The sequence below is a fragment of the Danio rerio genome, chromosome 24 (genome assembly GCF_049306965.1).
Source record: "Danio rerio strain Tuebingen ecotype United States chromosome 24, GRCz12tu, whole genome shotgun sequence".
Classification (NCBI taxonomy): domain Eukaryota; kingdom Metazoa; phylum Chordata; class Actinopteri; order Cypriniformes; family Danionidae; genus Danio; species Danio rerio.
In genome coordinates, this window is record NC_133199.1 from 6879881 (window position 1) to 6904651 (window position 24771).

The 24771-nt window shown below is 36.9% G+C and overlaps 3 protein-coding genes across 8 annotated transcripts in view; 1 reads left to right on the forward strand and 2 right to left on the reverse strand.

Moving 5' to 3' along the window:
- Window positions 1-857: 857 nt before the first annotated feature.
- Window positions 858-6201, reverse strand: enkur (enkurin, TRPC channel interacting protein). Its single transcript, NM_001305613.1, has 5 exons — window positions 5929-6201; window positions 3949-4094; window positions 3300-3532; window positions 1365-1511; window positions 858-1167 (listed from the first exon to the last, which is right to left on the reverse strand). Exons 1-5 carry the CDS (start codon window positions 6006-6008, stop codon window positions 994-996), a joined length of 780 nt encoding a protein of 259 aa, NP_001292542.1. The 5' UTR covers window positions 6009-6201; the 3' UTR covers window positions 858-993.
- Window positions 6202-6333: 132 nt separating this feature from the next.
- thnsl1 (threonine synthase like 1) lies at window positions 6334-12724 on the forward strand. The gene is made up of 2 exons (XM_005162555.6): window positions 6334-6405; window positions 8379-12724. The coding sequence occupies exon 2, from the start codon at window positions 8401-8403 to the stop codon at window positions 10591-10593; it is 2193 nt and encodes a 730-aa protein (XP_005162612.5). The 5' UTR covers window positions 6334-6405; window positions 8379-8400; the 3' UTR covers window positions 10594-12724.
- Window positions 11221-24771, reverse strand: part of dpp6a (dipeptidyl-peptidase 6a) — a 467305-nt gene continuing 453754 nt past the window's right edge. For all 6 annotated transcript variants that reach the window (XM_009297269.5, XM_009297271.5, XM_068217149.2 and 3 more), the window contains 2 exons: window positions 24688-24761; window positions 11221-15659 (listed from right to left, as the gene is read on the reverse strand). In XM_009297269.5, coding sequence (XP_009295544.2) covers window positions 15510-15659; window positions 24688-24761 — 224 coding nt within the window. In that variant the 3' untranslated portion in view covers window positions 11221-15509. The remainder of the gene's footprint in view (window positions 15660-24687; window positions 24762-24771) is intronic.

The window sequence follows — 24771 nt, forward strand, 5'->3', positions numbered from 1 at the left end:
GTGTGTATATATATATATATATATATATATATATATATATATATATATATATATATATATATATATATATATATATATATATATATATATATATATATATATATATATATATATATATATATAAACATACACACAGTTGAATTCAGAATTATCAGCCACCCTTTGAATTTCTTTGTTTCTTTTTTAAATATTTCTCAAATGATGTTCAATAGAGCAAGGGAATTTTCACAGTATATCAGATAATATTTTTTCTTCTGGAAAAATTCTTATTTGTTTTATTTCGGCTAGAATAAAGGCAGTTTTTAATTTTTTAAAAGCCATTTTAAGGACAAAATTATTAGCCCATTTAAGCTATATTTTTCCCGTTTATACAGAACAAACCTTCCTAATACAATAACTTGCCTAATTACCTTAACCTGCCTAGTTAACCAAATTAATCTAGTTAAGCCTTTAAATGTCACTTTATGCTGAATACTAGTATGTTGAAAAATATCTAGTCAAATATTATTTACTGTCATCATGGCAAAAATAAATCAGTTATTAGAAATGAGTTATTAAAACTATTATGTTTAGAAATGTGTTGAAAAAAATCTGCTCTCCGTCAAACAGAAATTGGGGAAAAAAATAAACAGGGGGTCTAATAATTCAGGGAGGCTAATAATTCTGACTTTAAGTGTATATATATAGTAATGTATAGTAATTTAATCCAGTAATTTAATTAAGTATTTACTTCTTTTGGAATTAATGTTCATTAATGTTCACTGGAGCAACACTAAAAACATTGAATAAGAAAGCGTAGATCAATCATTTGGATTCCAAATTTACTTTGAGCAATGGAATTACCAAGAGACCATTGATTTAATCCATCACTTTCTTTATTAGATTTATTGCTGTAAAACTCTACTAAAGCCCTTTAACAAAGACAACAGATGACAATGAGCGAAGACATTTGTTTTAAATGTTGTTCTTGGATATTTGCTGAACTCAGAACTACTAGTTATTCGAAATGTAGATGGTTTTGTGACGCTCAATCATGTCAATATCTCTCTCCAGCTGCTTCATTTCCTGCTCTAGTCGCTCCTTCCTGTATTTTTTGGGAGCCGTGTCAATGACAACCGAGAGACCCTGGTATTGGTGATGAAGATCGTCCCAGTTCTTCTTCAAAGCCTGTCAAAAGTCAAGTCATTAGACAATTCTTGCTATTTAAAAAATCAGTATACAGCCTTTCTTAGACAAACAAGCTTCACAATTACCTGTTCAAATAAAAAAATTAATATAGCACATTTTGCAATGCAAAGCAATAAGAGAGAAGTGTCTGTAAACAATTCAAAATGATGTATTGCATAGTTTGTTTTTGTCTTTACCTGCAGGATTTTGAATCGCTCTTCACCCGAGAGCTGTTTCATGGCCCCTTCTTTCATCCGCTCTTTGACGTAGCTGTCATATTCCTCTTGTGCTTTCCTGACTTCCTCTCTGCGCTGAAGCAAATATTCTGGAGTCTGACCATAATCCTGGAAACACACATTAAAACATGCCTGAGGAGGAGTCTCTTATTTGTATATATATATATATCTATCTATATATATCTATATATATATATATATATATATATATATATATATATATATATATATATATATATATATATATATATATATATATATATATATATATATATATATATATATATATACATACATACACACATATATACACATATATACACACACACACACACACACACACACACACACACACACACACACACACACACACACACACACACACACACACACACACATATATATATATATATATATATACACACACACATACAGTCGAAGTCAGAATTATTAGCCCCCCGTTTAATTTTTTCCCCAATTTCTGTTTAATGGAGAGCAGATTTTTTTCAACACATTTATAAAGATAATAGTTTTAATAACTCATTTCTAATATCTGTAATTTATTTTTTCTTTGCCTTGTTGACAGTAAATAATATTTTACTAGATTTTACTAGATATTTTTCAGGACACTTTTATATAGCTTAAAGTGACATTTAAAGGCTTAACTAGGTTAATTAGGTTAACTAGGCAGGTTAGGGTAATTAGGCAAGTTATTGTATAACGATGGTTTGTTCTGTAGACTATCGAGAAAAAAAAATAGCTTAAAGGGGCTAATAATTTTGACCTTAAATTTTTTTTTTAGATTAAAAACTGCTTTTATTCTAGCCGAAATGAACAAATAATTCTTTCTCCAGAAGAAAAAATATTATCAGACATACTGTGAAAATTTCCTTTGTCTGTTAAACATAATTTGGGAAACATTAAAAAATAATAATAATAATTCAAAGGGGGGCTAATAATTCTGACCTCAACTGTGTAACTGAGGGCGTTTAATAGCGAACAGGAAATCCACAAAGTTAGAGAAATACTCATCAATTATGCCACAAAATCAAGTTTTAGGAGTTTTTCAAGTGAGAATATAGTCAAACTGGCAGTTTATGTATAAGCATAGCGCGTCTTTAAAAAAGGACACAATTAACTTTGCTCCTCTGAATTGATACATTATATTGCCAAAAAACTAATTCCTCAATATTTTTTTCTTTGGGATGTGCAATTCTCTTGATAAATATTCTTTAGTTGAAAAATATGAATATTCTGCATTATATGTACATACAGATTTACATAAAACTGCTGAATGTACAGTATTTAAGGAAGTACATTATAAATAATTGTAATAAAATTACCTAAACAAATGAAAGGCAATTCTTGTTTAGCTGAAATAATTTAATTACAGTAACGAATTACTTTATAACTAATTACACTCAACCCTGGTCACAGGATTTTAATATAACAATTAATGAATACATTTTTATATTAAATCGCTTTGAGCGGCTTCATAAATTGTTATAAAATATTTATTATTTAAATGATTTGCTCTTCGTTTCCTTTAAGCAGAGTTAACAAACACTGCTTTATTTTCTTGACATTTATCAAAAGCAACTATGACACCGTTTTGTGCAGACGAAAGTGACTTGATGAGTTTATTACAACTATAGAAGTAAATGGTTACCAGTTTCCAACATTCTTCAAAATATCTTCTTTTGTGTTCAACAGAAGAAAGAAACTCATAAATGTTCTGAAACCACTGAGGGTGAGTAAATAGTGAGAACATGTTTGGATGAACTATCCCTTTAGGCAAAAGGGGTCCAGTACTAGCAAGGTGTGCTTAATAAAGTATGCTAGTGTCTGTTCTGCATGAATACAAAAGCAGGAAACTGATTAAATCCCTCTCCTCACCTTCTTCTTTATATATTTAGGAACGAGACCAGAGTTTTCAAGCGGTTGCTTGTCTCCCTTTTTTGTATCAGTGTACGCCGGCTGTGGTTTCTTCGGGACTGCCATGATATTCTCAACGGCATTGGTCTTAATGAAGTTCTTGTTGGTATGAAGACCCATGAGCGGCTTGTCAGTTCTAGCAGGTACTGGTGGTTTATAATGCAGCTCATCATCTTCATATTTAAATGGTTTCTCTGAAACAGCAAAAATTAATGATCAGACAAATCTTTAGTGATTTATACAAAAACATTGGCATTTATTATTGTATGAAAAGATATGTATGTTATGTAATAAAAGTGTAGTTTATCCAAAGATGAAAATGTTGTCATTATTTACTCCTCCTTAACTTCCAAACCTGTTTGAGTTTCTTTCTTCTGTTAAATACAAAGGAAGATATACTAAAGACTACAACAACAACAACAACAAAAAGGTCATTTACTTCAATAGTAATTTTGTTCCTGCTATGGATATCAATGACACAACAGAAGAAAGATATTCATACAAGTTTCGAACCACTCAAGTGTGATGAGGAAATTTTTATTTTTGGGTGAACCAAGTAAATTTAATAAATAAATAAAAAAAATATATATATATTAGATATTTCACATACTTTCAGGGAGTTTGGGTTCCTTCGAGTGTTTTAGTAGATATTTCTGTGGCAATGGGACGTCCACTTTAGCTGGTCCCATAGATTTATTAGGGGCTTTGTTTGACTGTTTCTCCAGTTTCACCTGCTCTCTGAACTTTGACATGTACCTGAAAAAAGAAGATGCTACTGAATGAATGTCACAGAAAACACGTGCTTCATTCAAATCAAATACACTCACCGGCCACTTTATTAGGTACACCTGTCCAACTGCTCGTTGATGCAAATATTTAATCAGCCAATCACATGGCAGCAACTCAAAGCATTTAGGCATGTAGACATGGTCAAGACGATCTGCTGCAGTTCAAACCGAGCATCAGAATGGGGAAGAAAGGTGATTTAAGTGACTTTGAACGTGGCGTGGTTGTTGGTGCAGTCAGCTAAGAACAGGAATCTGAGGCTACACTTCATGCAGGCTCACCAAAATTGAACAATAAGAGATTGGAAAAATATTGCCTGGTCTGATGAGTCTCTATTTCTGCTGCAACATTCGAATGGTAGGGTCAGAATTTGGCATCAACAAGATGAAAGCATAAATCCATCCTGCCTTAATTCAACGGTTCAGGCTGCTGGTGGTGGTGTAATGGTGTGGGGGATATTTTCTTGGCACATTTTGGGCCCATTATTACCAGTTGATCGTCATGTTAACGCCACAGCTTATCTGAGTATGTTACTGACCATGTCCATCCCTTTATGACCACATTGTACCCATCTTCTGATGGCTACATAATGTGCCATGTCATAAAGCTTGAATCATCTCAGACTGGTTTCTTGAACATGACAATGAGTTCACTGTACTCAAACGGCCTCCACAGTCACCAGATCTCAATCCAATAGAGCACCTGGGAGGAATGGGAGATTCACGTCATGGATGTGCAGCCGACAAATCTGCAGCAACTGCGTGATGCTATCATGTAGCATGGACCAAAATCTCTGAGGAATATTTCCAGGCCATTCTGAAAGCAAAAGGGTGTCCAACCCAAAGTGGCAGGTGATTGTAGATAAAATGGGGGGATGAGGGAAATCCCATTTAAAACACATTCTGACAGTACATTTTGCATCAGTTTCTGAACAGAAAGCACATTTACCAATTCTTTCTCTGTACTGCCGACAGCTTTTTGCTTAATTTCGGTAAAGTTGGTTTTATATTCGCAAGTTCAGACTTTCTTGTTAATAATATGATTTCATAAAGGTAGTATTTGCAAATTCCAAATAGAGAAATCATATTAGCAGTCAATGGCTATCAAAGTACAAAAATGTTCACAGTCATATAGATAATGTTGTTTTGAAGTCATAAATTACATGGGATTTGAGGCCGAATATTCAAAGCTCCATGGTAAACAATATATCTGCATGAATGTGCAAATATAAAACCAACTTTACCTCAGTTTTTGCTTTGTTTGTGGGATATAGGTGATGATTCACATACGTTCTCCTAAAACAGAACATATTGAAGTTCAAATTTACTTGAAATTTTTTTAAATATATCTTATATATTATATTTTTAATATAATATACCTTTTTTAAAATAGATTTTTGATATATCATCATATTCACATTTGCTATAGTAACGAAATGAGTAGACAGTGTTATAATGAAACAAACAACTACGTTGTAAAATATAAAACCATGACAAATTATTATTTACTGGGGCAAATATTCGCACATTTGAACTTTCTCGCTAATATAATTTCATTAAAGTATTCTTCGTAGTAGGGGAAATCAAAGTAAAAATAGCAACAAACAACTATTAAAGTAAGCATATTGATCACAGCCATTTAAATATGGCTAACGTTAGTTTTGTTTTGAAGTCAAACAAGTGATTTCACACCTTCAAGTTATCACTATTCATAAATGAACCAATGTGCGACAATAAAACCAATTTTACCTCAATTTATTATTTGAGGCCTTTTATTATTGATAAGTCTGGAACTCAAACGTTACCTGGGGGCTTTCATGGTTTTCTCTTCCTCTCTGGGGATCAGATTATAGATGCTCTCTGCAGGATAAATGGTGTCGCTCATGATGCCCGATGACAGAGACGAGAAATGACAAGAAAGAGAGAAATAGAACTGCGATATGAATGAAGACGTGTTTCTTCGGCGTTGTTTTACAGCTGTCCCTATGACAACTGCTGCCAAGCAATGTTAAACAAACAGCTTCTCTCGTGTTTTATTATTTCCCGCATATTAATTTCGTTATTTTAGCTTATGTTCTTTAAACATATAACTACAACAAACGACATGCTAAGCTAAAGATTTATTTCGTTATTATGATTTAAAGCTGAAGGAACAAGCCGTTTATTAAACCAGTAAACGAGAAATGTCCCTTTGCAGTTGCCGTATTGCCAGGGTTTGTTTACAAAGCAGCCACTGTGAGCGCACGTGAAATCCTGTACTAGACAGATAGACGCCGTTTTAGGTAAACCTTGCTTACTTTGCTAGTTTTAAACGTAATAGTTTCGGCAGTTAATAGTGTAAATCTATGTAATGTGAATTTTGAGAATATTTACAAAGATCCATAATGCACATTTACTAACCAAGAACCCTTTTATCCAGCTATTCTTACGAACAACATTAAGCAAAGTACTTATAAAAGAGCCATCTAACTGTTCTTTTACTTGAAATCTCCAAGATTCTGTAATTCCACAAGCCCCTTACCCTTTTTTAGTACGCATGCTTATACATATTGTATGTTTAATACTCTCAAGACACTAGGTCCAATTGTACAAAAGACAGACCAAACAATAGGCTACAAACCACACAGTATGCACCTCAGCAAGCATAGGGTTGATCAACAACAGTAAAATGCTATTCTGAGAATTCTGACAGATGAAATTTCTCACCAAAGCAAACAATGACCTTACAAAATAATTCACCTGACTACACATCTATGTTTTTAAGAAAAATCCTCATACAATCATTGTATGCAATCTGCAGGTTATGAAAGATCATTTTTTTAATTAATACCATTTAGGATCTGTGTATAAAGAACTGCAATCATTTCTAAAGAGGTTTACCTTAACCTGCTCTGAACACAAGTAAAACTTTCTCACCAGCATATTTGCTTTAATGTATATATATATATATATATATATATATATATATATATATATATATATATATATATATATATATATATATATATATATATACATACATATATATAGACATTGACATTATATATAAGAAATAACCTTCAACGTATTTGTCTCATTTATATTTTGTTTTCTTTGTACCACTGATCCGTTTTTTCTTTTTCTTTGAATTGTATATATATATATTAGATATATTATATATATATATATTAGTACTCTGTCATTTATACAGAGATAGATAGATAGATAGATAGATAGATAGATAGATAGATAGATAGATAGATAGATAGATAGATAGATAGATAGATAGATAGAGAGATAGATTTTTTAATACTTAAACCTACATATTGTGTGACAAATTATTAATCAATTAGTAAGTAAAGTGCATTTATATAGTGCATATATTGTGTATGGCCATACACCTAAAGCGTGTTACAATCATCAGGGATCATCAGATCATTCGTTGATCGCAATAAGAAAATATATAAATAAATAAATAAATAAATTTAAAAAAAAAAAAAAATATATATATATATATATATACCCACACCACCACCAGTCAATCATTATAGTATTTATTTGTTCTTATTGCAATCAATGAATCCATGTTAATCCATATTTTTATTTTACATTTAGTGTATTAATGTGTGTATTCATATATCCATGAGGGTATATTGTTTAATTTAATATTACAAAATATTAAGTTAAATTGATATCATTTTTAATTATCAAAGTATAATAACTTGATCATGCACTCAAACTGCCTTTGCAACAATTTAATCAGCTTAAACTAATAATGAACAAAACAGTATGCAATAAATCTCATATCAAACATCCTTAGGTGAAGTTTATGAACAGATTTTTGAGATGAACACGTGCTTATGATTGACCACGGCTGGTCTCGCATCATCAATCACTAACCGACCAGTTAGACACATTCAAATGCATATAGTCTGCCTTACTTACTTTAGTCGTCCTTGTTTTTTTGGCGAAACCCCTTTTCCATCCTGACTCCTTCCACTCCTATAGAAGGGAGTTCTTGAGACTCTCCTCTCTCTCTTCTGTTTAAATGGAGGGAGCCCTGGGCTTGTGGATCTTCAGAGCTCAGGGCTCTCTCCTGGGATAGGATGCCAAATACGCTTTTACTTAATCAAGCATCAGCTAAGTGTGAACTCTTGAAACATATTTAAAGTACAGTTTAACAAATGCAGTTAAGACATTGCATTGTTCTATTACTTTACTATCAGATGTACTGACATGGTTTTAATTCTGATCCTTTTTTTTATTTGCTTTCCAGATTATATGCTCTTCTTTCCAAGATGATCCCTGCAGTTTTAGGCCAGCTGTTGACTAAAGTAAATAGGCTAAAGTCTCACATGCTGTTTGCTCCATGTGGTTCTTCACTCTTCACAGCAGCACAGCTATCATCAAATCAATTCTCTAAACCTCCTGATAAAAATATCCTCCTCATGGGTCTTCCAGGAGCAGGGAAGACCTGTGTGGGCCGGATTGTGGGATATAAACTTAGAATGCCTGTTATCGATATAGATGACGATGTTCTTGAAAAGACTTGGGGAATGAGTGTGGCAGACAAGCTCTCCAAAGTCGGCGGAGATCGTTTTATTGAAGAAGAGGGTAAAGCGGTGTGTGGATTCACAGCTACTGGAAGTGTCATCTCAATGACCGGCTCCAATCCGCTGCATCGGGATACAATGCAGCACCTGAAACGCTCTGGAGTAATCGTGTACCTGGATGTAGACACAGAAGATATCATGCAAAGACTCGGTCGAATGAAAGTGAATAGGATTGTTGGTCAGAATTCTGGCGTTTCCATGAGAGATATATTACAATACAGGAAGCCATTTTATGAGGAATGGTTAGATGCGAGAGTGCTTTGTGGGACGGGAGACTCTATAGAGGACGTGGCTGATAAAGTCATGAAGACTCTGCTTAGGTTAGAGGACTCAGAATCAGAGACGTTCATTTCAACGAGGAGCCAAAGGTCAAGCGATCCCAAGTTCTTTAGTGATGTTGTCATTGAAGGTCTCGCACCAGATGGGGGGCTTTACGTACCACAGAAAGGATTCCCTAAACTTGATCCTTCTGAATGGTTGAGGATATCCAACATGCCATATGACGTGAGAGCTGTGACCATATTGGAAAACTGTATCCATCCTTTGGATGTGTCCCCTCTGGCATTGAGCAAAATGGTAAACCGTGCCTACAGCCAGAACTTTGCCGATCAATCAGTTGTTCCTCTAAAGCACCTCACTGATCATCAGTACCTTCTAGAACTCTTTCATGGCCCGACTGCCTCTTTTAAAGATCTGGCACTGCAGTTAATGCCTCAGCTCTTCGCCCACTGCTTGCCACAGATGTGCAACTACCTGATTCTAGTGGCCACATCTGGAGATACTGGAAGTGCGGTGCTAAACGGCTTCCGGAATCTTAAAGACAGTGACCGGGATAGAATCGGCGTGCTTGTGTTGTTCCCTGAGAATGGAGTGAGTGAGATTCAGAAACTACAAATGACAGGATTCCAAGGTGGAAATGCCAAGTCTGTCAGCGTCCTGTCCGACTTTGACTTCTGCCAAAGGAGCATTAAACAAATGTTTGGGGACTCCAACTTGATTGGACACTTTGCTGTGGAGTACGCCACAATTCTCAGCACTGCGAACTCAATAAACTGGGCCCGACTGCTTCCTCAAGTGGTCTATCACTGCTCGGCGTACATGGACCTGCTTAAAAATGGCACATTGTCATTCGGGGATCCCATTGATGTGTGTATACCTACTGGCAACTTCGGGAATGCTATGTCAGCTCTGTACGCCAAGCAAATGGGAATCCCAATACGGAAGGTGATCTGTGCGTCCAATCATAACCATGTCATATCTGACTTCATCACTAGCGGTGAGTACGATCTCCGTGACAGGAGGCTGCTGGTGTCAAACTCCCCTGCCATTGATATCCTAAAGTCCTCCAACCTAGAAAGGTTCATCCATCATGCATCTGGTGGAGATGGGAGTCTTGTCAAAGATCTGTTTTTGAGTCTAGAAAGAGATGGGTTCTTTAAAGTGTCAGAGACTTTACGGCAGAAGATAAATCTGGAAGTTCAAGCTGGTTGGTGCTCGGAGGATGACTGTTTGACGGCCATACGGGAGGTGCATAAATCAACAGGGTACATAATGGACACTCACACAGCAGTTGGCAAAGTAGTTGCAGATCGTCTGCATGACAGAAGCTGTCCACTGGTGATATGCTCCACTGCACACCACGGGAAATTTGCTCCGGCTGTCTTAAGAGCTCTTCAGTGTCAAAATATCCCACAGGACCCCGTCAAGCAGCTGGATGAACTCTGCAGCATTGGAGGTCAGGAGCAGACGCATGGAGCTCTCGTAAAATGCATGAGGAGTGCAGGAAATCATCCTCATGAAGTTTGTCAAGCTGACTATAGCATGCTGACAGATCAAGTAGAAACTATGGTACAAGATTTATTTCTGAAAGTCCGGTAAGACCTGCAATGTCCGCAGATGTCCACTAGATGGTAATGTCTGCCAAGAAATAATCAACAATTGTTAATTTGAACACAAGGTGGCAGTAATGTGCTAGGATAAAATTACAATGTTGATGTTCAAGAGATGTACAAGACTTTCATAACTTCATGATGGAAGCCTGTTTTATACTTCTAGTATCCAAATTGATTTTATGTAGTTGAAATGTAATATTGAAAATAACTATCACACAAAAACAGAACATCATGTCAACCCAAACATGAAATTCTCTCTACTTTTGCACAGAAAGGCATTTTAATAAACATGTCAGTGTTTTTTTGTACTGACTTTTTGGAAGTCAGTGGTAACCCAAATTGTTTGATCACCAACATTCTAAACAATACAATGTTCTGCAGAAATCAAGAAACCCAAACATATTCAAGATTTTACTATCCTTATAATGTCAAAACAGAAATTGAAGAAGGCAATAATGTAGATGTGCTGATTGGGTTTTATTTGATTCATTTACCGCCTTTCCCAGATTAAAAAATACTAAAGTAATAATGGTAATTTAAGAAATTACCTTACAGATAGTCATACTATAAATGCACCCATTCACTTAATTCACAAGAAAACAGGACATCGACATCGAAGGCTTTCAGTTTATTTTGGTTACTTACGTATTCATCCTCTTTTCTCCAAGTGAGGAAAACAAATCATGACAAAGGTGATGATAAAATAGTTTGTATTCTGAAAGGTGCCACAATATGACTGTTCTTGCTGAGTCAGTAAACAGCAATCCCATCACACTCTTGGTCCCATGTGATTTTTTTTTTCTGTCCAGTTACAGGCGTGACCGCGGCCGCTCTGCTCGCCACAGGAGAACGAAACACCTTCATATGCATTATGTACAAGAAACACTCAGATATTCAGAGACTTAAATGATATTCGAGTAACATTTACACATCAAGCAGACAAGACCCAAATCTCACTCACAAAACCAGAAATGAAATCCAGGTAGGAACATTCAAGCCGTCAAAAATACTATGCGGATATTTCAAAAAATAGCTTTTGAGTTGTTGTTTTTTTCGACATGCAATATGAATGCATCAAGAATAAACATGAACATTTCATCCAAAAGAAATAAAACTGTTCTTCCTCAAGAGCTTTTATAGGCAAACGTCACAACCAATCATATACAGTACTGTGCAAAGCAAATAAACATACCATACATGACATAATGAATGCGAAACATTTGCACAATACTGTAAGTTATAGGTGTTAAAGGGACAGACATTTTGATATCATTTGCTCAACCTCGTTGCAAACATTTATGGCCATTAAACAAGTAAAACAAATGTCAAAATTAAATGTTTGTTTTAACCAAAAAGCTCCGCCCACTTCTCAATATTCAGTTTCAGTCAGAAGTACATTAGTACACGCACACTTTGAAGGCTAATTTATACTTCTGCATCAAGCGCACGCATGCTGTGGCCATCCCTGACGCGCACCTCTCAAAAATTTTAACTACACGTCGCAACAATGTGTAGCACAAGCACTGTGATTGGCTTGGTAGCACTGACAATTGTGGGTGGGACTGAGAGCTGTGCAGACCTATTGGAGCGTGTGTTTACAATTGTAAAGTCCCGCCAATGAGCTCCAGATGGAAAGCTTTGTTTTGTGTTTACCTTAAGTTATTGCTTGTCCGCCGGTTCCCATCTTCAAATGAGCGAGTTTGAGCTACTTCTAAACTAAGGTAGCGTTCTACAAAAAACAAAACACCTACGAAGAAACTCGACACAGAGGAACATATAAACATACTGCCAGCTAGTGTAACGGGGGAAAAAATTAAACTGTAAATTAAGTATGAATGGTGTCAAAATGCTTGTTTTTGTTTAAAATATCTGTTCTAATTAAATCAAAATCCTATGTTCACTGTTAAACTGTGTAATACATCATGGGGAAAAATAGACACCTACAGGTGAGAAAGGGGGTTTAATGGGTGGAGTCAGCCAGCCATTTGGTCAGTTCACTTGTTGTTCAAAAGCTGTTGAGAGTGATTTTTTTGATGACCAGACCTGGTACACTTATTGTCTGTGTGGAGCCCTGTTTTCTTTCGGAGAACACTATAAAGTGAATTTGTTCAGGTAAACTGCTTCCGCGTGATCATTATTAAAAAAACATACGCACTAGGAGGGGTAACACTAGCATTTCGGAAATGTTACTGCAGAGAAACACAAATAGCACGCAGAAGTATAAATGCATGACTACGCGCAAGGCATGCGCTGTGGGTCCCGCCGATCACTCGACGCAGAAGTATAAACCAGGCCTAATGATCCCATACTAAACACTGCTCATGTTCTAATTCATACAGGCTAAAGGATTGTTATGCTGTGTTCACACCAGACGCGGAACGAGGGAATAAATCCCGCTATTCACATATAAATAGACACGTGAACATTTTGAGTTTACTCGCTTCACAATAGACAGGGATTCATGTCATGGGCAGAGCTTCTGTCTGCCCTGTGACTTTAGCTTTATTGCTAAGTAGCTAAAATGGATTTCATCGAGAGAATAGCTACGATTATGTGCTTCATAAAGGCTAAACAACATGTCTGAATCCACTAGATCCATTCAGAGGTGCAACCAGCTCTGTGAGTTCATCAACTCCTCTAGAAACTATACCTGGATTTCAGCGGTGCTTCAGACTGAGCTGAGCCCAGTTTGATAAACTGTTGTTTGGTGTCAGCAAGACGATTTCGCCCCAGGACACCAACAACAGGCACTACGTCATAATCATGGCCCTACGAGAGAAAGCTCCTGATTGGTTAATCGGCGCGAATATCCTTTGAAGGTCAGATTTTCCAACTAGAGCAATTCAAATGTGCAAAATGCTCAACTGGCGCCACTTCATGACGCGATTTAAATGACTCGATTTGCACGAAATGCACCAAGGGATGTCTATTCTTTGCATTGACTTAACATGTAAAACACTTGAGCTTGATGCTTCATCCGCGTTTAGTATGAACACAGCATTAGACTGCGTTAATTAAGGCAACCGGAGCCTGGAACACTTCCCAAAAGACATCATGATTTGAACGGCATCTACGCTTTTGTTAGACTGTTTTTTTTATTATCCCGAAGTCTCAACAATCCTAGACCAGGCTGTATCCTAAGCAGATGCTGTGATGGTCATGGAGGAGTGGAGAACATGAGACTTATTCCTGAAAGACCCCAGTGACAGATGAGTGTCTGCATTGATACCGAAGGGCAAGGCTGTACACCCACCGGTGACCTACTCACACACACATGCAGTTTCTCCATGATGGACGTCCAGCATTCTCCAGCCTCTGGCACCTAGACTGCAGCTCTGCACCAGAAGCTTGGTCAGAGGAGAAATGGTCGAGCCCAACTGAGCCTGGTTTCTCTTGTGGTGCTTTCTCTTACTTTTGTCAATTGGTTAAGTTTGTTCCTCGCCACTGTCACCACTGGCTTGCTTGATTTGGGACTTGTGGAGCTGCACATCAATGGATTTGTTCTTCAGTGTTTGGATTTTCAGCAGTGAAATTTAAACCACACTAAACTGAACTGAACTTCAACTCTAAAAACTAGACTAAAGCAGTTTAAATTTACTAGAACTCTTCTGTTAAGCTGCTTTTACACACTTTACATTGTAAAAGCACTATAGAAATGATGATGAATTGAATTGAAGGTTAAATAACTGTCAGAATTGTTATTTTTTAAATAAACTGTCCCTTTAACACAGAAGTGTTTCCTACCCTACTTTTTTATGTACAGATTTGTTTTGGGCATGAATCAACAAATGTTCTACAAAGTGTCTGTAAACCCTCAGAGGGGCTTTCGTTTAATACTGAGGTAATGCTGAAATCATACATTTTAATTTCATGCTCCATTACTCAGTCCTTAAAGTGGATGGAAAACCGCTATTAGCAGGATGCGAGCGGGTTTGTTTTGTTGGCGATAAAACAACACTGGCTCACACATGCGCAAATAAAAATTTGTAATTCTATTATGGCAACAAAAAAGCGTATGCTTTAGATACAGGATTTTACTCGATCCAACATAAGCCTGGTGATATTCACAAGGGGGCTCCTCGAACATAGTTCGCCCCCATAATAAGGCACAGTGACTAAATCAACATAGAGTGCTTTCTCCGGCACTGACAGACCATCACTTCAAGAAAAAAAAAACACACGATGAGAAGTGGGATCAACAGTCTTGTACAACTGTCATGGTCTGCGAGAATAATGAGAATCGCTTTCGCTCCCCTTCCGCATGATGAAGTTTCGGCAATGAATAAACACCATCTAAATACACACTTGAGGCTACACGATTTCCAAGACTCGGACACGCTTGAGAACACGGAAAAAAACAAGTTTTATAGATATCCAAAGGGAATGTTTTTCTTTACATTGGAACACCAGACACGAGTACAATTGGACATGAGAAGACCTTTTGAACCACAAATGACACGTTCTCCCGACGACAACAACCCCTTTTTCGCCCCCAAAACACCAAATATCAAACACCGAATGACCCCCTTCAGTCTCGCTGTTTCAACTCCTGCGAGTCCCACAGCTCTAGGGGATTCGAGCTCGGCGGTCAGTTAATATCGCGCCATCTCATCCGTCAACGTGATGGACAGACCAGAGACTCCTAACACCTTCAGAAGCTTATAACTGGCCTGCTGGGGAGAGCGAGACGATGTGGCGCCAGCCTGATGCCACGTCGAGGGTTGATGTATGGTGAGGAGCACCTGAAGGGGAGCTGAGGCAGGAACACAAGGCCGGGGCGTTCTCAGAGTCAGCATGCTACACCGGGAGGGAACTGAAAACTGGAGGGTTCAAATCTATGGGTTGCATATTATGTGGCAAAAGGAGCTGGCTTTGTGCTTGGACTTTCATGGAACGGGTGGACTAACCCTCTTCTTCGCTCTCCTCCTCTAACGCCTCCTCGAACACTAGATCCGGGAGCCGGAAACACTCCTCGAAGAAGTTGACCAGTGACTGACTGAGATGTTGTCGCGTCAGCTCGTTGTGAATGAAGTGTCCTTCGTCTGGGTAGATCTGAATGAAGGACACAATGACAAGGTAATCAACCCAATGTCACAACACTTTAAAATAAAAAAAATGTTTGATGTAATTTTTGGTATAAACACAAATCTAGTTTCATAGAGTCTGGTCAAATCAGTAAAGTCTTTGATTTGTGAACCTTTCTTACTTTACAAATTTAATTACAAGTGTCTCAGTGTACAAGTTTCAGGATCGTCTCAGAATAATGATTTATAGTTAAAACTATTTTCCATCTTTTTTGTATGAAGGTCTTAATCATATATACAGCAAGTAAAATGTTCTCAGTAAACATATTTGAACAAAAAAAAGTTAGAAATTAAGTCACAGGGAAACGGTTTTGAACACATAAAGAAAGGAAGGTGTAAAAAGGCATGGAAAGTCTCAGTGGGTATCCAGTAACCCTGCCTCTCATCAGTGTAAATATTTGCTGCTTCAGTCTAACATTTACCAGGATGATGAAGATGGAATCAGGGTGGACATTTCAGCAAGACAATGATCCGAAACTTAACTTGTTTCAGAAAAGAAAATAAAGCTGCTAAGATGGCCAAGCCAATCACCTCACCTGAATCCATTAAAAAATAAGAAGATCACAGTTCATAGATGAGAATCACAGAACTGTCAGTTTTTTAAACGTTGAAGTCTTTGGAAAAAAAATGAGCAATGCATATGACTGGATTCTCCATACAAGAGGCATCTTGAAGCTGTCATTAAAAAAAAAAGCCTTTTATATAACGTATTAAATGCATTCCGTTGCCACCGTGGCATAAAAGTGCTGACAGGATACTACTCGCGAGGCCTGGCACACTTTAAAGTTTTGTTTTGTGCTATGTAGTGTCATTAAAACCTTTCAATCAGTGTGATACCTTTTGGTATGTGTCTACTTTTGTGTATTCTCCATTTGTATACCATCAGTCTTATGCTCATCTGAGGTTGGAGAGTGAGACAGAGACGCAACATACATTGTGCAAATGTCACACTTAGACTTTGAACATCACTTGATAGACACACTAGGTTAGGGGCGAGTTCCACCTGCTGTACAATTATTTTTCTGTTATCTTAGTGTAGGTAAGTTAGTGCACTAGAAACAGAAAGCATTTCTTCTCAATATTGTTATACTTTTCTTTTTGGATAGTTAGGCTGGAAATTTGGCCAAAAGAATAGGTTGTTTTGTTTTAATTATTTCTATTGTTTGGATGCCACCCGCGTCTCCAACTCTCCCATCTACCTATTAAACACTTTGTGTTTCGTTAGTTGCCTATGATTTTCAATATATATTTATATATATATATATATATATATATATATATATATATATATATATATATATATATATATATATATATATATATATAGTTGAAGTCAGAATTATTAAACCCCCTTAGATTTTTTTTCTTCGTTTTTTTAAATATTTCCCAAATGATGTATGACGGAGCAAGGAAATTTTAATATGTTATTCTTCTGGAGAAAGTCTTTTTTATTCGGCTAGTTTAATAATTCTGACTTCAACTATATATATATATATATATATATATATATATATATATATATATATATATATATATATATATATATATATATATATATATATATATATATATATATATACACACACACACTTATTATGTCTATTTTTTGTAAATAAAACTCACTTTACTGCATTTAGTTTATTCGTGGTATTTTGTCCCTCACTTGTTGATATTGTGTGTTTGCTTATGTGTTTCATCCAAAATCAATGTTACTCTCCTCACCCTTTACTCACCACCTTTAAGACTGTAACATGATGGTTTAGGCTTTTACCAAAATCTGGCTTAGTTTCATATCAACAGAACCTTTAAAAATATATTTACCAGGATGAATCATGACTTGTTCAATACTTATTTTACCCACTTATTTATTTTTATCAGAATAGCCAATCAAAGCTTCACAGAAAAATGCACGCTAAGTTAGCATTTTGCAGTGAGAATATGTAAAAACCAAGGTTAGTTTTGATTCTATCTTAGCAAAAATATGCAATTTGCTGCTTCACAGATGAAATCCTGCCAGCTTGTAAATCAATAAGAATGCAGACTGCTTATGTAAAGCACATTAAAATATCATTGTTCACTATTTCTGCCGATAGTATACCTAAGCAAGATGTCATTTAAAAGTTGAATATTCAAAACCCTCATAGTCTTACTGTGGGTTTAAAACATGATGAATTCCAATACAGAGATGAGTGAGAGATGTACAAATAAAGGTTGTTCTGATAGATGACAGTTCATATTTGAGATCCTCAATATAACATGTCTAAAACATTATTTGTGTTTGTGTGTGTAACGATAGATAGATAGATAGATAGATAGATAGATAGATAGATAGATAGATAGATAGATAGATAGATAGATAGATAGATAGATAGATAGATAGATAGATAGATAGATAGATAGATAGATAGATAGATAGATAGATAGATAGATAGATAGATAGATAGATAGATAGATAGATAGATAGATAGATAGATAGATAGATAGATACCATTAGAGTACCATTACCATTAGAGACAATTTAAATTTGACCTCTTCTTTAAGATAAATGCAGAAAGTATGTAAAATATGTAGACATAAACAATCACATTATGGTTTCTCTGTTCAGGTGAGGACAGAGATAATTATATATGGCCATTATTCCATTGCTAACACAAATCCAATTAATGCCTTTATAGTGATGCAAATCCCATTCAGTACTTAAGTACTTTTGTTGCATCAACATTAATGCAATCTGCCTAATATTATGCAGCATTCCCCTTTGTGCTGCCAAACATTACTGATGTGTTGAGGCATGGAGTCCATGAGGCTTCTGAACCTTTAATTTGGTGCCTGGTGCCAAACACCATTAGCAGATCCCTTTTTAAATACTTCACATATTTTCCTCGGTCCAGCACATTCCATAATTTGGGGAATTCGGAGGTCACAGCAACACCTTGGACCCTTTGTCATTTCTCACACCATTACAGAACAATTTTTGCTCTGTGGCAGAATTTTCTTTTATTCAATTTGAGCAACAGTTGAGGTGTGATTATGTGCATCATTAAGCCTTGTGTGGCTGTGACTGTGTTGTAGATGCTGTGATCTGAGCCATAAATATTTGGCCCTTGTTAAATTCATTTATTCGCTGCTTACCATTTAACTGGTGGCTACTATATCCAAGCTCTTAAAAAGTGCCTTTTGACACTGCATTCACTTCAGCTTTCGGTGGTTTTAATATAGATGGCCAGTGCATTTTGTAATGTGAAAACATGAGCACTTTTCTACTTTATGTCTATTGCATTGAGAAAGCGGTCACATTTGATGCTCAGGTGTGATTTTTAGATCTGTTTTTAGATCTAAAAATCTTATCTACAGGTCTCGTCTATGATCTCTGATCTTTACTTCTTATTTTCTATTGGATTCAGATCAGGTGATTGCCTGGGCCATTCTAGCAGCTTCATTTTCTTTTCTGAAACCGACTGAGCGTTTCTTTGGCTGTGTTGGGAGCATTAGCTACATTTCTATCCACCTATTTTATAAAAAAAAAAACGTTTGATGTGCATACATTTTGAAAATGTGCATAAAAAACATGCGCATAACTAAGTAGGATACACTTTTTATTTGATGAGAAAAGATGCAAGTAAACTGCAATGGAAAGACTTTTGCCGAATAATTTCCAGGATGTGCATTGAATAAAGGTCATTGTTTTGGGTGAAGCAGTGGCGCAGTAGGTAGTGCTGTCGCCTCACAGCAAGAAGGTCGCTGGGTCGAGCCTCGGCTCAGTTGGCGTTTCTGTGTGGAGTTTGCATGTTCTCCATGCGTTCGCGTGGGTTTCCTCCGGGTGCTCCGATTTCCCCCACAGTCCAAAGACATGCAGTACAGGTGAATTGGGTAGGCTAAATTGTCCGTAGTGTGTTTGTGAATGTGTGTGTGGATGTTTCCCAGAGATGGGTTGCGGCTGGAAGGGCATTCGCTGCATAAAAACTTGCTGGATAAGGTGGCGGTTCATTGTAGTTTATTAAATCTGATTATAAAAGACACGAGTGTAAAGTAACCCATTTCACTTCAAATTTATAGTGATTTGCTTACACATTCTTAAATCAAAAATATAGATTCATAATATTAATATAATATTAATTATGAAGCGGTGCTTTATATAATTAAATCATTTTATTTTTAATGTAAAATGAAATCGATTAATTCATGGTGAGTTAAGTGACGTTATAAAGTACACTGCCGTTCCATTTGAAGAAGTACCCGACTTGTGTCCTTGCATGCTAGTTTGTTCTTCCAAGTCTGAACTTTCAAAGACGCAAGTCCGAACTTTGTGTACTTAGTATTGAGAAACAGCCGATGAGTACTGCAGAGCTGCTGTAATGCAAGCATTCGTGGTTCGTTACGATCTGTTTATGTAACTATAGCAACTGCAGCGCCCGTCGCCATATGTTGCCAGAAACTATGTGAAAAATCGCTAATAAAATAGGCACTTAGGTAACGGTGACAGATAAGACGTTTGTTGCAATGCTCTTAATTAAATCCCTTAAGTTAAATTACTGAAGGACTATCATGCAAGCGGACACATGTCGATGGTAAATGACGTCACTTGCGGAGGAAGGGTTGGTGCCTAAGGCCCTGTTTACACTAGTGCGTTTTAGTATTAAAACGGCGTTTTAGAATGAAAACGATCCGCGTCCACACCTGCGTTTCACCCAGCGCTTCTGAACTGCTCTCCATCCACACCAAAACGCTGAAAACGCACATCGCGTGACCACACACACACTCTCGGGCAAGCGCCACAGCATTTCTACCCAGATGAGAGCTCTGCTAGTCGGACTGCGCATCAAGCATCTCCTGCTGGATCTAATCTCGCTATATTTGCTAAACGTGATATTTCATTCATCTTGTTTTCTTTATCTAACGACATAGGCCTATTCCCTGACTTTGGTCATTGGAATCTATTACTTGTTTACAGGTAACGTGCTTTGTTTAAGCGCAAAGAGAAGTTAATAATTAATCCATGTACATTGACATTGCCTTTATTTCCTACAATGTATGAACTCATTGTATGTTATACTTTTATAATGGCCATTATCGATTATTAAAACTGATATTCAGCAAAAGAGAGGGTATGTTTTGTATTTTCACTGAAATTGAAAGGAGACAGTTGTTATCGGCTCCGTTTTGTTATAAATATCCACACAGTGAAGATGACGCTCATATTATACAGCACGACGCCTCAACATTTCTGCTGTCTGTTTAGTTGCTAATATTACAATGAAAATAGGCAGTTCCTTGAATCATGTTTACATTTTATTGTTGAGAAAGTGAAACAACGTAGCCAGGGTGATGTGAATGAAGTTATAAAGTAACGTACACTGTTCCCTTTGAAGATTTACCCGTGTCCTCGGTATGTTTTCCATATCAAACTGAGAAGGGGGAGACTGCAGCCTTGATCAAACTTGCGAAGTCTGAACTTACAAGAAGAGGATGCGAGACTGAACTGTGCAAGCCTAAAAGTGCAAGTGCAAATCTGCAGCCTGACTCTACTGCAATCAATACATGTGTGAAAACATCCAGAAGCTTCTCCTGCAATGCTATAAACTTTACTGTACATGTGTGGCGTCTCAGAACCTTGACAAAAGCTCATGAATGGAAAAGAACAGCTTGACGCACTGACGATCACACACGTCCCGATCAATATCTGCCCTAATGAATTCCACACTCATTCGCCAGCCAGCAATTAATAGCAAATCTATTAAGGAGCTGAAAGCAGCGAACAAATCTTCTAGCGTGGGAATATAATGGGATTATTCAGCATGTTAGCATGTGGCTCATGAGAGTGGCCTGTATAATCTGTTTAAATGAGCTGCATGCATTGAGTGTATCTAATCCCTCAGCTGGCAGCCCTGCTGGATGAACACAGGAGCTCAGTATCCAGTCACCCCACACACACCTTTGGCCAACACTGGTGTATGGTCAGATACATTTGGATACAGGGTGTGCAGCCGGCTTCCAGAGGTTTAAAAAAAAAAAAAAAAAACATTCATGGCACAGAGATTTTCTACAATACTGTGTAATCCTGTCATAACAACCCTGCCATAAGACATCATATGATGATTTATGAATTTTAACAAACCCCAAGTGTGTTTTTAGATTCTTTGTGAAGTTAAAAAAAGAGAAGAACTATAATATCCACAATCCTAGAGAGAAATCCCCTAATAGAGTGCGATAGTCAACTCAAACCACAAAGTTTGGCTAAAATGGATATCTATTTTTTAGATAATAACTTATTAAAACGTAAAGACAGACCAACCGTGAGCAACAGTGAGTACGTTTACAAGGCCACCAATAATCTTTTTTAACTCCCTCGCAGTTTCGCTGATTTTTTCCATACAATTTGACTTGCTTATTTTTTTTTTTGTGTTCTGCATCCTGATTAGTGCATTTTGTTCTGCATCCTGACTGGCTGTAGTCCATTGTCAATTAATCCCTGTGGCGAGTCTCCTGTACAGTACAGAACTGGTTCAGCTTGCCAAATTTAGATAAATCTTCGATTGCTAGCAGTGTGACTCTGAAGTGCTGTATTGTATGTTTGCAAGTTTTCTTCAAACAATGTCGATGAAAAGTTCTGCACGAAAAGTTTTGCACCCGTCAAAGGCACCTGCGGTAGCACCCAAAAGCCGGAGGAAGTTGCTAACCATCGCACGAAAAGATGAACTTTTTGGAAGTTGCACGACTGAAGGGCGCCTTTACGGAATACATAAATGAAGATCAAATGGTTTTGCTCTTTGGTTTCATTCTATAACACTTGACTTACCTTTTTACGAAGGTTTGAGAGTGTTTGAGAGTGACTTCTCTCTGTGTCGTGTCTTTTAGAAGCCCAAATAGCAGAATTTGGACAGCATTTTAGCCCTCTCTGCTACATTACAGCACCTCTGGCTTGCTGAGCGGGAATGCATTCAAGTTTTGTAGTCCCCAAACTTTGTTTGCTGTAGGCTTTGCTAAGCTAACTCTGTAAAAGCCAATGTCTCCCTTAGCATTAAACTTTGAGCGTATTAAATTCAGAGATGTTGTTTATGTTCACACAGCTACATTACACATAAACTAAAGTTTAAAATATGATTTCATAGTGGACCATCCCTTTAAAATATAAAACATTACGTCCAGGGCTTTACATTAACTTTTTTGGTCACCAGCCACTGTGGCTAGTAGATTTCCAACATTACTAGCCACTTGCCATTTTTACTAGCCACAATTTTGTTGTTTGGGAAATATATTTTATATAAATAAATGTGACTTTGACATGCTAGAATGACTTGATTTAGATGTTGTGTTGTCCCAGATCAGCAATTACTACACACAAATGGTTGGTTAATCTCATATTAAAGAAATGTTATTGTAAGGGATGGTAATTAAACTATATTAACAAAAATAACTGTAAGCAAATGAAAGCAGGTAAAAATATACCACAAGTGATAATGAAAGGATGATCATGTGCCTGAGATTAATTAAAACAAAAGCAGTGATTGCTGCTGTTGTACGGAACCCCGGAAAGGACGTAGTGGAGGAGAAAAAAAATGGGTGGGTGAAAAAAAAATTATGGGTGAAAGAAAAAAAATGGGTGGGAGGAAAATATATATTTCTAAGTTTTTTGCGTTCTCTCGCAAAGTTTTGCGTTCCCTCGCGAAGATGTTTTGCGTTCCCTCGCAAAGATGTTTTGCGTTATCTCGCAAAGATGTTTTGCGTTCTCTCGCAAAACTGTTTCTCCACAAACACTTCCTGTTCACTTCACTCACGTAAACCCTCCCGTTTTTGCTGAAATTCTCCCATATTTTACCATTCTATCCCACTTTCTTTACATTACTGTGCGCTGATTGTCGCCTTTCACTTTGCAACCTCTGAACCAGTGAATGCATGTTTAAGCGCTGACTGACAGACGCGCTCCATACAATAAACTGATCCTAGATCAGCGTCTGTACGCGCCGTTTAAAGGGACACTTCTGTTATCAAACAAGTGCGCAGCAAATGAATCTCATGTTTTGTTTAGTTTGATAACAGAGGTGTCTCTGTAAGAATGCACAGATCTATATTGAAAGCAGTCCATTACTTTAGAAACTTCATATTATTCAGTGTAATTGTCTGTTTAAACATACACCCGCTCCTCTGTAAATGGCGTGTACAGACGCTGATCTGGGATCAGTTTATTGTACGAAGCGCGTCTGTCAGTCAGCGCTTATACATGCATTCACTGGTTCATATGTAGCATACGCACAGTAATGTAAAGAAAGTAGGGTAGAATGGTAAAATACTGGAGAATTTCGGCAAAAACGGGAGGGAGATAACGCAAAACATCTTTGCGAGGGAACGCAAAACTTTGCGAGAGAACGCAAAAAACTTTATATATATTTTATAAATATATATTTTCCTCCCACCCATTTTTTTTTCTTTCACCCATTATTTTTTTTTCACCCACCCATTTTTTTTCTCCTCCACTACGTCCCTTCCGGGGTTCCGTACTGTTGCATACAAATATATATACATATTTTTCAATCTTGAGCTCTTAAAAGCAGCAGGACTGTGAGTACACGAGCATAGTTTGTCTAGTTTTTTTCAAATAGAACCGATAGCAAGTGAACAGAAAAAAGTGCAAGTAAACGTAAAAGTAAAATAGTGTTACCTGTGCGCGCGAGTAATAATCCTCTTATACGGTATTCACCTGGTTTGTCTTACGTGAACACAGTTATTGTTTTCAGTTGTGCTGTTTCTCGATTCTAAGATCACAATTGCAAGTATATTGGGCCATCCTTATTGTTGAACCCTGCTTTAAGAAAACTACAATGTAAAAATTATTTCCAACCTGCCGAAGTGGCTAGTGTGAGCGGCTGTCTAACCCGCCAAAGCTGAAATCTACCCGCATTTGGCGGGTGTTAATGTAAAGCCCTGATTACGTCCCATCACAACTCAGAACTTAACTTAGAATCTAAGAAAAGAGGAAAAAGTTGTGCAAAAACTCTTACCTGCAAAGAATAATTGGCTCTCTCGCTGATTAGCCTGGAGATGAATTTGGCCGTGTGCTGAAAATGAACTTTTTCTAAAAGGTA